Source organism: Neolamprologus brichardi, chromosome 19, assembly GCF_056152115.1.
Source record: "Neolamprologus brichardi isolate AB-2024 chromosome 19, ASM5615211v1, whole genome shotgun sequence".
Lineage (NCBI taxonomy): Eukaryota > Metazoa > Chordata > Actinopteri > Cichliformes > Cichlidae > Neolamprologus > Neolamprologus brichardi.
In genome coordinates this window covers 9822576-9837987 of record NC_142122.1, presented here as the reverse complement: position 1 = coordinate 9837987, position 15412 = coordinate 9822576, and the positions used below count along the sequence as shown (strand labels likewise).

The 15412-nt window shown below is 36.6% G+C and overlaps 2 protein-coding genes across 2 annotated transcripts; one reads left to right on the top strand and one right to left on the bottom strand.

The window, feature by feature from the left end:
- Positions 1–1213: 1213 nt before the first annotated feature.
- Positions 1214–7163, top strand: ankrd66 (ankyrin repeat domain 66). The gene is made up of 3 exons (XM_035911113.2): positions 1214–1362; positions 6167–6395; positions 6506–7163. Exons 1-3 carry the CDS (start codon positions 1224–1226, stop codon positions 6651–6653), a joined length of 516 nt encoding a protein of 171 aa, XP_035767006.2. The 5' UTR covers positions 1214–1223; the 3' UTR covers positions 6654–7163.
- On the bottom strand, positions 6585–15412 carry LOC148097177 (adhesion G protein-coupled receptor F3-like). The gene is made up of 17 exons (XM_087832947.1): positions 15384–15412; positions 13920–13968; positions 13685–13814; positions 13430–13582; positions 13230–13336; positions 13062–13120; positions 12845–12969; positions 12260–12481; positions 11816–12073; positions 11582–11719; positions 9901–10009; positions 9615–9690; positions 9197–9382; positions 7551–8870; positions 7419–7460; positions 7099–7134; positions 6585–7018 (listed from the first exon to the last, which is right to left on the bottom strand). Exons 1-17 carry the CDS (start codon positions 15410–15412, stop codon positions 6959–6961), a joined length of 3099 nt encoding a protein of 1032 aa, XP_087689073.1. The 3' UTR covers positions 6585–6958.

The window sequence follows — 15412 nt, the reverse complement described above, 5'->3', positions numbered from 1 at the left end:
ATTGTTATAACAGGTTATAATATTCTTTATCAGGTCAAGTCTATAGAAACACGTACAGAGTCATATTTTTGATTTTTGTTTTTTGACAATCCTTAAAGATGGTTTGATTCCTACAGCCATTTTCACTTTTAATCCAAAATGACTTGTATTTGCTTATAATAAAGATTTGAGCATTAACAATTGATGCTGTTTAATTTTTTTTTCCTATGGATATTTATTTGGCATTTCATTTATGAAACAACGGTCACTTTAAGGCACTTTATGTCTTAACGTAGAGTCTCTGAGTGGAAAACTCAAACTATCAGTGCTGGCTCATGGGGATATTATCTAAGTAATTTTTGAGATTGTAAACTGTAAGGAGTTTTTTTTCCAAACTTCTAATGGGAAGAAACGTTGAGCAGAACCAGGCTCAGGGAGGGGGAAGCCATCTGCTCCAACTGTCTGGGGCAGAAAGGAAAGAGAAAAAGGGCACACACAGAGAGATGAGACAAAAATCGACTGTGGCATGAAAATTAACATTAATGACATGCTGCAGTGGTGTATAAACACCTGGGGAAGAAATGCTTGGTGCATTTAGGAAGCCCCTCCACAAGCCCGAGCCTTTAATGGCGTGATGTTCAGGCTGAACCAGCCCCAACTATAAGCTTTATCAGAAAGGAAAGATTTAAGCGTAATCTTAAAAGTAGGGAGCATGTCTTCAAAGTCTTGAATCTAGATGAAGGGATACATGTGTGGCAGGTTCAAAATGACTAAAGTCAAGAAAAAATGTACTGGGGTAATAAATGTGCTTCATAGGCCCGTTAGATCTGGGAATTGTTTGTCAGCAGATGTGGAAAACCAGTATAGAGACATGAATGTGAATAAAATAATGTTGTAACTAATAAAGCAATTCATTAAGAATCTGGCTATATCTGTGAAGCACAGGACACTTAAAATGTTAGCCTGATTTATTTCCACACAATGAGTAAAAACAAATACAATAAGGATTGCGTTACCTTTATTTACTTGTTATAGCACCTAAAATGAGTTTTCACTTCCTAACACAGGCTAGCCTTACTTAAATCGTGTCTTTGCTGTTTTTGAATAATAATATATTATTATTAATATATTATATTATTGATAACGATCTAGACACGCCCTGGTTTCCTTTCCGCGTTTTTACCTTCGGGTTAGGAGCCATCTAATGTTGATCCGTTGCTAGGATCCACTGTTGCTAGGTTAAAATGTCAGAGTTGCACCAAGCTGCAGCAGCAGGCGACTGTGATCAAGTTGAGGAGCTTCTGAGGGAAAATAAGTGCAATCCCAACCAGAAAGACATCGACTGGTACAGCAAGACACCTCTCCACTGGGCAGCGGCTAAAGGTAGTTCGTTACGTGAAAATGATGCGTATCCTTGTCCCCTGGTGACTGCGCAAGTCTTGGGCTAAAATTACCTATTCGCATTTGCTGTAAAATGAAAATGAAAAATGTGATTAGGCCACGTGTACGCTGTTTATGCAGCATAAATGTTAGTGTCAGTACACTAAACTGCGCACCGTGCGTAAAAACGATTTAGGCACAAAGTCGGAATTCATGAATATTTTTAGAGCTGCCTTTTCACTAAATATTTAATACAGTAGACAGCATTCATTAAAAGACTATGGAAACAGTTTCTCCTTTAATAGCCATAAAGATGACAATTTTTCTGTAAAAGCTTGACAAAAAAAAAGCCCTTTCCTCAATTCTATTGATTCAACATTGAAATCTGACTTTACATCAAATTTTTAAACTACATTAATATTGAAACAATATCAGAATCGGATAAAATACATTTTAAAGTTCAACATTGATGTTGAACATTTATTTTATATCAATTTTTCACCCTCTGTTAAAAGTGAATCAGTGTTGAATTCTGATGTTGATTTTTCCATCACTTTTGCATGCTCCGTTAATAGTGAAGCAACAATGAAATAATCCTTTAAAAATCAACAGGACTAATACTAAACCACTGCAAGTTACCATCAGCATTTAAACCTGTGGATAAGACAGTTGTGTGTGATCTAAAAACAGGATAACCATTATCTGTTAAACATTATGTTACAATTTAACATGTCCATAATCCCAATATTATTAAGCATTAGGTTTTATCTTTGCATCAATTAAGAACAGTTTATTATATAAAAACTTTTTTTTGTTCAGTGTATTATTTTGAATTCATTGATTCTAATTTACTCCGGAATGGGGCTGGATATTGGGTGTCCTGCACCACCCATTTGATCTGGAGCATATAGGAGCCATTCCTGAACTTGTTGGGCAAAGGCAAATTCAGAAACTGCATTTACCCTCACCTGCTGAGTCAGGCCATCTGAGACAAAAAACAAAAAGTGAGCCAACATGGAAGCTACAGGCCAACCTTGTAGTTTGCTAAGAATCAGAGTTTTGAGTTGCTGCGTCCAGTCCAGTCTCTAAATATTCAACAATGTCTTTTTTGTGCTTGTATGTTAAAACTGTGATTACACACTATAGCCAATTTTTTAGGTACACCTTTTCAACATCTCGGTTATTGTAATTTCTAATGAGCCAATCAGATTGCAGAACATGGTCATGCTTGGCCTGCTTTTTTACTCATTTTCAGTCCGGTCCTTGTACCTAAACATTTTTAGAGGAATCAAGGAAAAAACGTGACTGGACTTTTCTTGAAGATGTTTCGCCTCTCATCCGAGAAGCTTGTTCAGTTCTAAGACCAAATGGTGGAGAGTCCCAAGTGCGAGCTGTCCCTTAAGAGGGTCATTGACCCACTATTGATCATGTGTTTGATTACATGAAAGGTGGCTTTTTCACACACACGCAAGGCAAGGCAAGGCAAGGCAAGTTTATTTGTATAGCACAATTCAACAACAAGGTGATTCAAAGTGCTTTACAGAGACATTAGAAACAAAAACAAATAAAAAGCATGATTTAAAATTGATTAAAACAAGCAAACAAACTAACTAATTAACAAACAAACAAACAAACAAAACAGTATATAAAATCAAAACAGATAAAATCAGAACAGTAGATAAAATCAGTAGTTAAAATGTAAGTTTTGAGTGCGGATTTGGTGCTTTATTCAAATGCAGCTGAGAACAGGTGAGTCTTCAACCTGGATTTAAATAAACTGAGTGTTTCAGCTGATCGGAGGCTTTCTGGGAGTTTGTTCCAGATATAAGGAGCATAAAAGCTGAATGCGGCTTCTCCGTGTCTGGTTCTGACTCTGGGAACTGATAAAAGACCGGATCCAGATGACCTGAGGGATCTGGAAGGTTCATACTGGGTCAGGAGGTCACTGATGTATTTTGGTCCTAAACCATTCAGAGCTTTATAGACCAGCATCAGAACTTTAAAGTCTATCCTCTGACGGACAGGCAGCCAGTGTAAAGACCTCAGAGCTGGACTGATGTGGTCCACTTTTTTGGTCTTAGTGAGGACTCGAGCAGCAGAGTTCTGAATGAGCTGTAGTTGTCTGACGGATTTTTTAGGTAGACCTGTAAAGATGCTGTTACAGTAATCAAGCCTACTAAAGATGAATGCATGGACTAGTTTTTCCAGGTCCTGTTGGGACATCAGATCTTTTATCCTTGATATATTCTTGAGGTGATAGTAAGCTGATTTTGTTATTGTCTTAATGTGTTTTTCTAAGTTTAGGTCTGCATCCATCACTACACCCAAATTTCTCGCCTGGTTTGTGGTTTTTAGGTGTATAGACTGAAGTTCTCTGGTGACCTGTAATCGTTTTTCTTTGGCGCCAAAGACTATTACCTCAGTTTTGTTTTTGTTTAGCTGGAGAAAATTGTGGCACAACCAGTCATTAATTTCCTCAATGCATTTACCAAGAGCCTGTACAGGGCCTCGGTCTCCTGGTGACATTGTGATATATATTTGTGTGTCATCTGCATAGCTATGGTAGTTTATTTTGTTGTTCTTTATAATCTGTGCCAGTGGGAGCATGTAAATGTTAAACAGAAGAGGTCCCAAGATGGAACCTTGGGGAACTCCACATGTGATACTTGTCTGCTCAGATGTGAAGTTACCTATTGATACAAAGTATTTCCTGTTTTCTAAGTATGTTTTGAACCAGTTTAGTACAGTTCCTGAAAGACCTGTCCAGTTCTCCAGTCGTTTGAGTAATATGTTGTGGTCAACTGTATCAAATGCTGCACTGAGATCCAGTAAAACTAAGACTGACATTTTTCCACTGTCTGTATTCAGACATATGTCATTAAACACTTTGGTCAGAGCGGTTTCAGTGCTGTGGTTCTGTCTAAAACCTGACTGGAAGGCATCATAGCAGTTATTCTGTTTTAAGAAGTAATTGAGCTGTTGAGAAACTGCTTTTTCAATGATCTTACTTAAAAATGGGAGATTTGAGATCGGCCTGTAGTTGTTCATTTGTGTCTTGTCGAGATTGTCCTTTTTTAGTACAGGTTTAATTACAGCCGTTTTTAGTGATTCTGGAAACACACCTGATAATAAAGAAAAATTGACGATCTGTAACAGGTCTGACTCTAAAGTCTTTGAGACCTTTTTGAAAAAACTTGTTGGCAGGACATCTAAACAGCAAGAGGAGGAGTTCAGTTGACCTAAGATGTCCTCCAGGTCTTTGCTGTTAATCGGGTGAAACTGTTTCATGGTGTTTAAACTGTTTTTCGGTGGACACAGTACATATTCTGGATCTGCTGTTGATGTACCAATTGCTTGTCTAATCTTTTGGATTTTTTCTGTGAAGAATTTGGCAAAGTCATTGCAGGCCATGGTCGAATGAAGTTCAGCTGCCACTGACACAGGAGGGTTTGTTAGCCTGTCAACTGTAGAAAATAAGACCCGAGCATTATGACTGTTTTTGGTGATGATGTCAGAGAAGTAGGACCTCCTTGCACTCCTCAGTTGTAAATTATAATTGTGAAGTTTCTCTTTATAGATGTCATAATGAACCTGGAGGTTTGTTTTTCTCCATCTGCGCTCAGCTTTCCTACACTCTCTTTTTTCATTTTTCACTAGTGTGGAGTTTCTCCATGGAGACTTTTTCCTTCCAGAGATAACCTTCACCTTAATGGGAGCAATTGTATCCATTACATTTAACATTTTAGCATTGAAGCTATTGACGAGCTTATTGACTGAACCTCTGGACAGGTCAGGTGTTAATGGGAAGACCTGGTTAAATATCTCACTACTGTATTCAGTTATACACCGTTTTGTGATCACTGCTGTTGATATATTTGTGTGGGCTGAGATTTTACTTTCAAAGAAAACACAGTAATGATCAGACAGGCCCACATCAGACACAGTAACCTTTGAAATGCTCAGGCCCTTGGAGATCAGCAGGTCAAGAGTGTGTCCTCTATTATGTGTGGGCTCTGTTACATGCTGAGTCAGCCCAAAGTTGCCCAGAGTGTTACTCAGGTCTTTAGTCCCTTTATCCTGAGGGTTGTCCACATGGATGTTAAAATCCCCAACAATAATTACACAGTCGAAATCAACACAGATCACAGATAGCAGTTCACTGAGATCATTAAAAAAGTCTGTGCAGTATTTGGGAGGCCTGTAAACATTAAGAAACACAACGCACAACACGCAATAGACAAAGACAACGTCTCCCAAGATTTCAAACATCGAGAGGTCTCTTTTCAGGTTTTCTGGCTATTTAGGGCGAGGCAAGGTCTCACAATGGTTTCACCCAAAACCTCTGCTATGGCCCACACCCTTTTTCACACCTTGAAAAAAGGTGTGGGCCATTATTAGCAAAGATTTTGGGTGAAGCTATTGTGAGACTCTCCACACTGCTGGGGGTAAATATACTTCGTTACTGTACTTAAATAGAATTTTCCGTTCTCTGTACTTTACTTGAGTATTTATGACTACCTTTTTACTTTTTCTCCCTACATTTTTAAAGAAAAATCTGTACTTCATCAGCACTACAGGAGAGGAGACACATGAAAGGAGTGGCTTTTTGTGTGTCAGGCGTGCTCCTAGCTAAAGGTCCAGCTGCTGTTTTTACAGGGAGAGAAATGAGTGAGCCAAAACCTTAAGGAGGGTCCCTGAAAACGTTTATAAAACACTCTGCACAATATTGTTTAATTTTCCCAATAGCCCTAATTCATCAAAATAAATATTCTTAACTTGCTCACAAACTAATTATATCTTTCCATAGGACACACAGAAATGGCGAGGATACTTATAAAGCATGGAGCCAGACCGTGCCTGAGGACAGAGTATGGGTGGACCCCTGCCCATTTTGCTGCAGAGTCTGGTCGGCTGGCAGTGCTGCGGTTGCTGCACTCACTCCATGCACCTATTGATAAGGAGGACTGCTGTGGAGACAAGCCAGCGCGTATAGCCGAGATATACGGACACCAAGACTGTGTTAGATTCCTTAAAAAGTATGACATGAAGCCCGGTTCTCAAATTCTTGTAATTTTAATAACAATAAACTATATATAATATAATGCTTGTACATGATTAATATATGGTCTTGTTTTGTGTGTTACAGAGCAGAGATAGAGTGCGAGGTTTATCGCAAGCTAGCAGCGCGAGAAGGGGTTTCGGTGGATGACACAGATGAGGAGTGGGCAGAACGGGACAAAGAAAACTTAAAAGCTGAAGCAAGATGTGAGCCCAAATCCCATTTACAGAAATAAAATCCTCACACAGGTTTTCTTCTATCCTTTCAGCTGAGAGTTTTTCTTCAGCTCTTTACTGCTAAGTGCTATTTAAAACATGCAATGTACAGTATTATTAAATCACATTTCATATTAATATGTATATTGAACAAAGAAACACAGATAAGTGTAATAATTATTAAAACTTCTGACTTGTATTACTGCAAGTAAACCAAAATAAACAACAAAGTAACAGTCACACCAAAGAGTAAATGTAGCTTGTGAATCTATTATATTTGATTTAAATGTAGTGTTTTGTGAGTATACATGTGTACATGTGTTGTTTAGGTCTTTTTAGTTGTTGTTTCCAACTTTGTGGAGCTTTCGCTGATGGTTGGTGGAGCCTGCAGAACAGAGGAAACAGATGTGCGTCATTCATTATGAGTTACCACGGTTATTTACAAACAAGCTGTGGTTCACTTACTTTTTTCCTGAAAGAATTCAGCAGTGCTTCACGGGTCTGTCAAAATCAGAATAAAAACATTTGATGAAAACATTTTCAAGGATATTTTTGATGACTGTTGATAATAATTTCATTACAATAATTGAAATAACACAGAATAAACCTGAGAACAACTACAACAATAATGACATCGATTCAGCTGTGGATTTTAGATCACGTGTTCCTGCCATTGGCTTCAAACTTTAAATATATTCAAATGTTTTCACAGTGATACAGCAGCATCTAACTAATCCTAACTAAAACTAGGTAGGCCTCTTATCTCTAGAAGTAAATGACTTTACCATTCTGTCCCCCAGGCACGTGGTCAACAAAATAAACAAACCCTAGAAATGAAAAACAAGCATTTAAAAAAAAAGTTGTACTTTTAGCAGAACAGATATTGAGTCTGATCAGTTTAATAATTGTGACCATACCTGGAATGCATTGAGCACAACAAAAGCGTAGTTCACAGCAAAAGTCACAGCTCCAGCTGTGAGGTCCAGACTAAATGTTGCAAATCCAAAAATCCATGGCAAACCAAAGATTGGAGTCAGAAGAATAACTGATCTCAGGACAGTTTTGGCGACCTGTATTTCTTTCTCAAGAGACTTTTCTCTGCTCCTATGGTCCAAAAGCTTCATGACTACCACTATCATGGCAAACAAGTTGATGAAAACAATTATACCAACTGGGAGAATGAATGTATAGATGGTTCCTTTCAGAATTCCAGAATAAACCAGCCAACATGTTTCCAAACTGAAATACGCGCCTTGAGCGCCGGCGTCGTTGGTGAGAAATGTGATGAAAACAATGAGAAAAGGACAAACGTAGCCCAGGATCAACGAGAACCTCAGATAGGTTTTCTTGCCCACTTTGTGAAACAGAAAAACTGCCTGATGAAGGAGCATGGTGCTCAGGCTCAACATCCAAAAGAACATGGCCAGGTAGCAGAAATGCTTCAGAAGAGCCGCGATTCTACACCAGATTTCTGAAATGCTCTCTGGTTTAGAAGATGCCAGAAAACAGCAATCTGCCACCAGCAAACAAAGAGAAATGTTCACGTGGGCGGTGTGGCGCAAATGTAGAGTATTTGTCTTGACTACTTTGCTCCAGACGACCAGTTCTATCAGGAGGCTGATAACGAGTGACATCACTGATGCAGAAAGTCCAGCGTACGTTATCTCGGTCATGTAAGGGATTTTAATGGGATACCGGGACATCAGAATGGCAAATGAAGTCAGATGATTGCAAGTGCACTCGTCAGGATTAGAAGCGCCCCCCCATTTACATCCTTCAGCTGTCCATTTGCTCTGGTTGTAGTTCCATGAGACACATTGCAGTTCAACATGGCGAGGCCATTGTGTGAGCAATGGGAACTTTAGTGTAATCTCAAGGTTTTCTTTTCCCCGTTGAGTGGTTGTTGACACAACAATGCTGTTGATGTTAAATCTTTCTGTTGTATTGGGCAAATAGTCCTGCAGATATTTGAATCCAGCTGTTTTTACGATGCCATTTCCTGAGCTTTTAACAGTGACTTCGGCATTGAACACCGTATTGGTGCATTCATCTTCGCTGCATGTCTGTACATTCAAGTTAGTTAGATTTGAATCATTACTTATGTTTGATATCGCAATTAAATTCTCAACTGACTTCAGATATTTCTCAGCCAGGGTTTTGTTGCTTTCAGGATTCGGTATGTTCCACAACTTTCCAAGAGACCTATCCAGCAGATTACTAGATGAGGCCAGGATATTCTGAAAAGAAAGACAAAGGTTTGCAGCTCATATAGCTGTGATGTTCCCATTAAAGATTAATCATAAAAAATGAGTTAGTTGTCACTCGTCAGCAGCTGTTTTATGGTATATGGTTTAAATTAGCAATGAACTTGGTGTAAAAGTTAAATAGTGAGACTGTACTACTAATGTATGTAAATAGCAATAAATACATTGACCAATACTGAAGATTTGTTTCATTGTAACTCTTAAGGATTGTAACTTTAAATACAAGTATTTATACTTATCGATCTTAATGTTTTAAATGTTTTTAAATAGTAATAACAAAGATATTCTTTGGTGCTTACGTTACTTGTGGTTGTGTCATTTACACCATGGTTTGTCAGAATGATAGACATGGTGCTGATCACTTGAACTGATGCATTCAAATTGGGAAACGTGTTAATAGTCCATGGATTTTGAGTGGCATCGGTAAGATTAAAAAATATTGACTCTGCATTTTTATCTAATGCCCCAAGTCCAGTGCCAGAAATCTGTAACAAGAGCACATATGTATTAGGCAAGCTTAACTGTGTCAGATGTAACTGTGTCAGCGACTTTAACAAAAACACTAGAGTACTTTCCATTTTCCTGTCCTGTAAAAATAGCAAAACAGTTGGATAATTTGTTGCTTTATATTAATACGATTCCTTTCATGTGTAAAAAACAAAATAAAAAAATAAAAAGTGATAAGATGATAACCTCAGTTATGAAATTTAGGCTTACCATTGCATTTTGCAGTATATTGTCGAGGTCGAAGTTCACACATCTTGATTCTTCCTTTCTCCATATCCCCTTCAAGCTGAAAATATTAATTAAAAAAAATTAAATGTTACACATAAATTCTAATATATATACTGCTTAAATAATTTTCTTAATCAAAATGCAAACAATTATAGTTTTTGGACAGTAAAAGAAACAGAAGTTTTAATCCAAATAAATAAATAAAAATAATTTATTATTATTATTATTTACATTATTACATACTACACATGATTGGTTATATTCTTACTCGCATTTCCTTGTTCTTTGCCCAGCAGAGTTTTTGCATTTTAAAACTGCAGTAAAATCAGCTTTTGTGTCTTCCCAGTCACCTTCAGCTGGACAGGACTTATCATTTACTGTTTTAAGGAAGAAAATTTCATATAGTTACAAAGACAATATCCTAGAACTGTTAAAACTGAATTTGTGTCACAAAAAATATTTCCTGTAAAGCATACAAATATATATATATATATATTTGATCCTTCAATGAAGTAATAAGTATTTCCAGAATTTAGTCATGACTGCACAATCCTTGCCAGATTTTACCCAAATGTATTTTACAATGTAGTATAATTCAGTATGTCACAATTACTATATTATTATACACTAATATCGTGCACCCTCTTTCAATTGCAAGGTTTTATATATCAGGATGTAATTTAAAAAACTTGTCTGGACTATAGAAAGTTCTGAAATTATATAATTACAACAAATGACCTCACACGCAACTCTAGAAACTTATACAGTACAGATTAGTTCATGGTTGACTCAGTGACTGAAAGGTGCCCGGATCCTGTCCCATCACAGGACCTGGACATCAACCCTTCATTGTGCTGACAGTTGGCATGAGCTGTTTGTGATGATATGCTGTGTTTGTTTTTTGCCAGAACTTCTCCCCTCTGGTCTCGACCTTTCAAAGGACATTGTTCCTGAAGTCTTGTAGTTTGTTCAGTTGCAGTTTTTCAAACCTAAGCTGTGCTGCCATGTTCATTTTTTAGAGACGAAGATCACTCCTGACAGCCTTTACAAAACAAGCCATACTTATTCTTCTTTTTCCAATTGTATTCTGATTAACTTCAACATTTAACATGCTAACTGAGGCTCATACAGTCTAAGATTGACTTTGCAAGAATGTGCCCTCCTGGGAAGATTGACAGCTGTTTTTAATATTTCCGACTTCGAATATTTTGCAATGATGGACTTCAAATTGTTTGGAAATGGCCTTATAACCCAGCCAAAGATGGGGAGTAACAGTTGTTGATGTCTTTTTTTTTTCTTTTTTTTTTGCATTAACACATTACTGAATTCTCCAGACCAGCAAAGTGACAAAACATCTGCTTTTACTGAGGCGCTCACACTTACTGACAGCCTGCTAATCAAGTGTATTTGATTAGCAGGATTGGTGTACTTAGCTTTTCACACACTGCTTTTGCAGTTTTGCTTAGTTTTTTAAAAATAAATAATGACACAGTGTGATATTCCATGTGTTGTAGTTTATCTGAGGTTCTATTTACCAAACTTTTAGACCTGCAAAGTATTAAAACGGGATTAAAAAAATAAAAAATACGAAATACAAATATAAACAAAACCATAATAACATATGTGTGTCTCAGAGATACATATGTGACTTCTTTTTAAACTTGTATATCTTTTATTTTTCTTGAAATGAATTAGGAATCATTTTGGGGCATTTAAAATGATTCATTTGACTGTTGTCTTTAAGGTAAGTAATCATTTAAAAATGTTTCAGGAAGTTTATGTTAAAATATCAGAAACTGTTGTTGTGAACTGGCACAAATAAATGAAATCAGATTCATTTGTTTGTTGAAAGTTTTATAGTTACTTAGTTCTTTTTTTTACTTCATTGTGGGATCATTTGTGGGTAATTATGCATTCAATAATTCCCATTACAAAATACAAAGACATACCGAAAATGATATTGAAGGGCACTGTAGCCTTTCTTACATTCCCAAGTCTGTTGGTAAATGTACACACTGCTGTATATACACTTGTGCTATGAGCACAGATGATTATTTTACTAGTTGTATAAACTAGCATGTTGCCGCCTGCAAGAATTGAATATTCATGTCATGTATTTTCAGAACAATTTTGCACAATAAATATTTCAATTGAAATTAAATAAGACCAAATAAATTACTTACTCTGAGTTTCTAATTGGCCTTTGAGACCTTCATCCCATGTGACATTATAAGGTTCAGTACTATTGTTTATCTCACATTTGGCTTTTGCTTGGAGAATATCATTTTCGGTTTTACAGCGTGGAAATGATGGCTCCGTGAAGACTTCAATGTTTGGTAATAGTGCTACATCCAGTTGAGCACTGGCTTTGTGTAACATGTTGACTGTACAGCCTGATGTGGTGCAAGCACCCGTTTGGTGGTAGATACATGAGAACTGTCCTAAGAAACAAACACAAGTGGGGTTAAAGCCAGCAGATTTTGTGATTTAGGTTGATGTTCAATTCTGGATTCTTTTCATTCTTTCACATATGTGTTAAAAGTGAATTTCTTCTGTTTTGCCATCATTGTATCTCTGGTTAATTATTAACAGTACCAATAATAATATAATGGAACATTCATACATACCATTCCAGAGTTCTGTGACGTTACTGAGGTTGACTGTACTGTTAGTTCGTGATGATGTATGAACTGTTGAAACTGTTCCAGTAGTTATGTCATATTGCCCTTTGCTATTTATTATACTCCATTGTGGGTAAATTTTCAGGTCCTCTTTGGTTGTGCATCTGATCACTTGGTTGGCGGAACCATAAGGCACAGGCATTGGTGGCATCTCTAAGTTGACAAGACCTGTGGAGGAAAAAAAATAATAATGAAATTTCAGTCCCTGAAACTTAAAAACCTATCCAGTGCTGTGAACACCACAGATTGAAGGTACTGTTTTGGAGCAACAGAATAAATCTTAAAATTATTATAAACTAAAACTAGATGCATAAAGATCTGTGACTTTCATTTTATCTTCATCAGAGTAATGATTGCATCCATAACAAAGCTGATTTCACTTTGGTTTTTTGGGTTTTTTGGTGGACAGAAAATGATGATCATGGAGAACTAAGAAGAGAACAGAATTTACATTTTTTTTAAACTCACATGTTGGAAAGAATTTCTTGCATACAGTATACAATGCACCCCTCTGCAGTAAGATTACATTACCTGAAGTCTCCATATTAAGTGAGGCGGACAGACTTTGGCCAATCTTTACTGAATTACTTATCAGAGCTTGTGAATCGATGCTGGAGGCAATGATTATTTTAAAGTCTGCAATGATGCTACCAATCCTTCAAACAAACAAAAAAAAAAAGAGGGATTTTACATTTTTATTAGATAAATGTAAAAACACATTTTTTTATTTGTAATTGCACAAATATACCTGAATCCTGTAATGTTTAAAAAGTCAAATCCCCACAGAGTGCTGTACACTGTTTTCATCTAAGAGGTAACAAAGGATGGAAATAAAGTAAATAACAGTAATTTTTATTTTCAAGGTTAAAAATGATGCTGTATACATTTAAATGCATTTTGAGAAAAAAATTATTACCTCTGTCAACAACCCATCACTGCATTTTGCATATTTAGGGTTTGTTATATCTTCCAAACAATCTGCATATGTAGACCCCTGCAGTCTAAGAGACCCTGTGATGGTAACTGTGAGCAAGAAAATGTCATTTTGGGGAATGCTTTTAACCTTGAGGCTCACAAATAACCAAATGTGCAAAAACAGTTAAATTGACTTAATACCTGTGGTGTTTAGGACACATTTTGCATCTGCACTTTTATCCAAAGTGCATGTTGCATTGCCACAACATTTTGGATTAGACTGACAGAAAGTATCGCTCCATCTGTGGCGCAGTTTGCATTCACATTCTTTGCTGCCTGTACCATTTGTGCACACTTATGAGGACAAGAGTTATTCAGGGTTAGAGTCAGAGGTTATATAAGTATTTTCTTCATAAATCACAGCATGGTTATGTGGAAGATTGAAAATTAGTTTACCTGTTGTCATTACAGGTGCTTCAACAACTGTATTGTTACACATAAAACGCTCCAGTATCCTCGTGATATTTGCAATTGCACTTTTGTCTATTATCAGTTTGGCATAAAGCATTTGTGTTGAGTTATCAGCCTGTGAAAGAAAAGTGATTCCATTTTCTTCTTCTTTTTTTTTTTAAATTTCATGATACAGTTGAACTTTAAGATCAAAATGTGTAATTGTGTGTAATCAACAAACCTGACAGAAGTTTATGCCCAAGATGTAAAGAAATAAAAAGGTCCGCATCCTGTTTTGGGAAAAATAAATGATATTTTTAAAAAGCATTTGGAGTACACAGCATGCTATAATTAAAATGTTCAAAACAAAGTGATGTATGAAAAAGATTTTCTGTCACTTGATCTTTCCCGTTTTGCACACATGAGAGAGGAAAAAAACACATTTGAATATGATGCAGTACAAAGAAATCCGCTTATCTCGAAAGAACAGTTAAACTGTGCAGGTGTATCTGATAAAGTGTGTGTCTAGCTTGTATTACAGCACTAGCTCTGTAAACAAATAAGTTCCCAAAAAATTGGATGATGTGTAAAAAGGTGGTGCAATGATTGGTAATCATTTGACTAAATATAGTTCAAGTACAACATAAACACCTTTTTTGGGGAGAAAAATATATCCGCAGCAAGCTACAAAATACTCTAAGAATGAAAAAGAAATGTAGATTCTATGTTGTATGATAGAAATTAAATAGTAAAAACAAATCCACACACAAGAGATAAAGCTGAACTCAGCCTGGAATCACAAACCGTTCTATCCTGCCAGGCTATCACACAGAGGAACTATTCATGCCCACATTCACACCTCCCTCCAGTTTAGAGTATGTTAACCTAACTTGGCTGTCTTTTGAATGTAGGGTGTGGCGTACCCTGTGGCATCTCATGGCATCACGGGGAACTCACGCAAACTCCAGGCAGAAAGCTCCAACAGGCTGGTGACTTAAAACCCAGGACCTTCATGCTTTGAATTAACAGAGCTAACCACTCCATCACTGTGCAATCCAATTTAAAAAGAGATGTGATATAATACTATGTATGGAAATCACTGCTTGGGCTCAAGAACACTTCTGAAAGACTCATTACAGCAAAGAATCATTACAGCAAGACCATGTCAGACCATATTTTATGTGGTCATGTACAGTATAGCTCCTAAACTGGCCTGTCCAATGTCCAAATCTTTCACACACTGCAAACATGTGGACCACAAAAACAAAAAAGGTGATGCGGCACAGCCTTCTTTAAAAATAATATTAAAAAGGTTTTAGATTTTTTAGGTTTTAGGTTATATAATTTATACTCAAGCAAACAAAGCGATTCAGAATCTGAAAACTTTATTAATCCCAGAGGAAGTTTTGAAGTCTCAGTTTCTCCAAAATAAGGACATGATCAAAAACTGCCAATATTAATAGTGTAAAAATGCTCTAATATAAATATCCTGATATATTACACAAAAAAAATATTACATTTAAAGCTGACACTGAGGTGCTTATCAGACCGACAGCCAGAAATCATACTACCAACATACCCACAAATCAGCGTCAAACTTCAAATACATTTAAAAACAATCCCAAGTTTCAAAACACTATTTTCAATTCATTTTAAATGATACTTTACACACATATCCAAACATTTTTGTGAAAGCGTCACTAACCTGGTGTACAAGATGGTAGACGGACCCAT

Excerpts from the sequence above, each read along its gene's own strand:
- LOC148097177 (XM_087832947.1), bottom strand. The coding sequence starts at position 15,412 with ATGGGTCCGTCTACCATCTTGTACACCAG. Across the intron at positions 13,815-13,919 it reads TGGGCATAAACTTCTGTCAG|GCTGATAACTCAACACAAAT; the intron begins GTTTGTTGATTA and ends TTTCTTTCACAG. Across the intron at positions 13,583-13,684 it reads AGCACCTGTAATGACAACAG|TGTGCACAAATGGTACAGGC; the intron begins GTAAACTAATTT and ends TGTCCTCATAAG.
- ankrd66 (XM_035911113.2), top strand. The coding sequence starts at position 1,224 with ATGTCAGAGTTGCACCAAGCTGCAGCAGCAGGCGACTGTGATCAAGTT. Across the intron at positions 1,363-6,166 it reads CCACTGGGCAGCGGCTAAAG|GACACACAGAAATGGCGAGG; the intron begins GTAGTTCGTTAC and ends ATCTTTCCATAG. Across the intron at positions 6,396-6,505 it reads TGTGTTAGATTCCTTAAAAA|AGCAGAGATAGAGTGCGAGG; the intron begins GTATGACATGAA and ends TGTGTGTTACAG.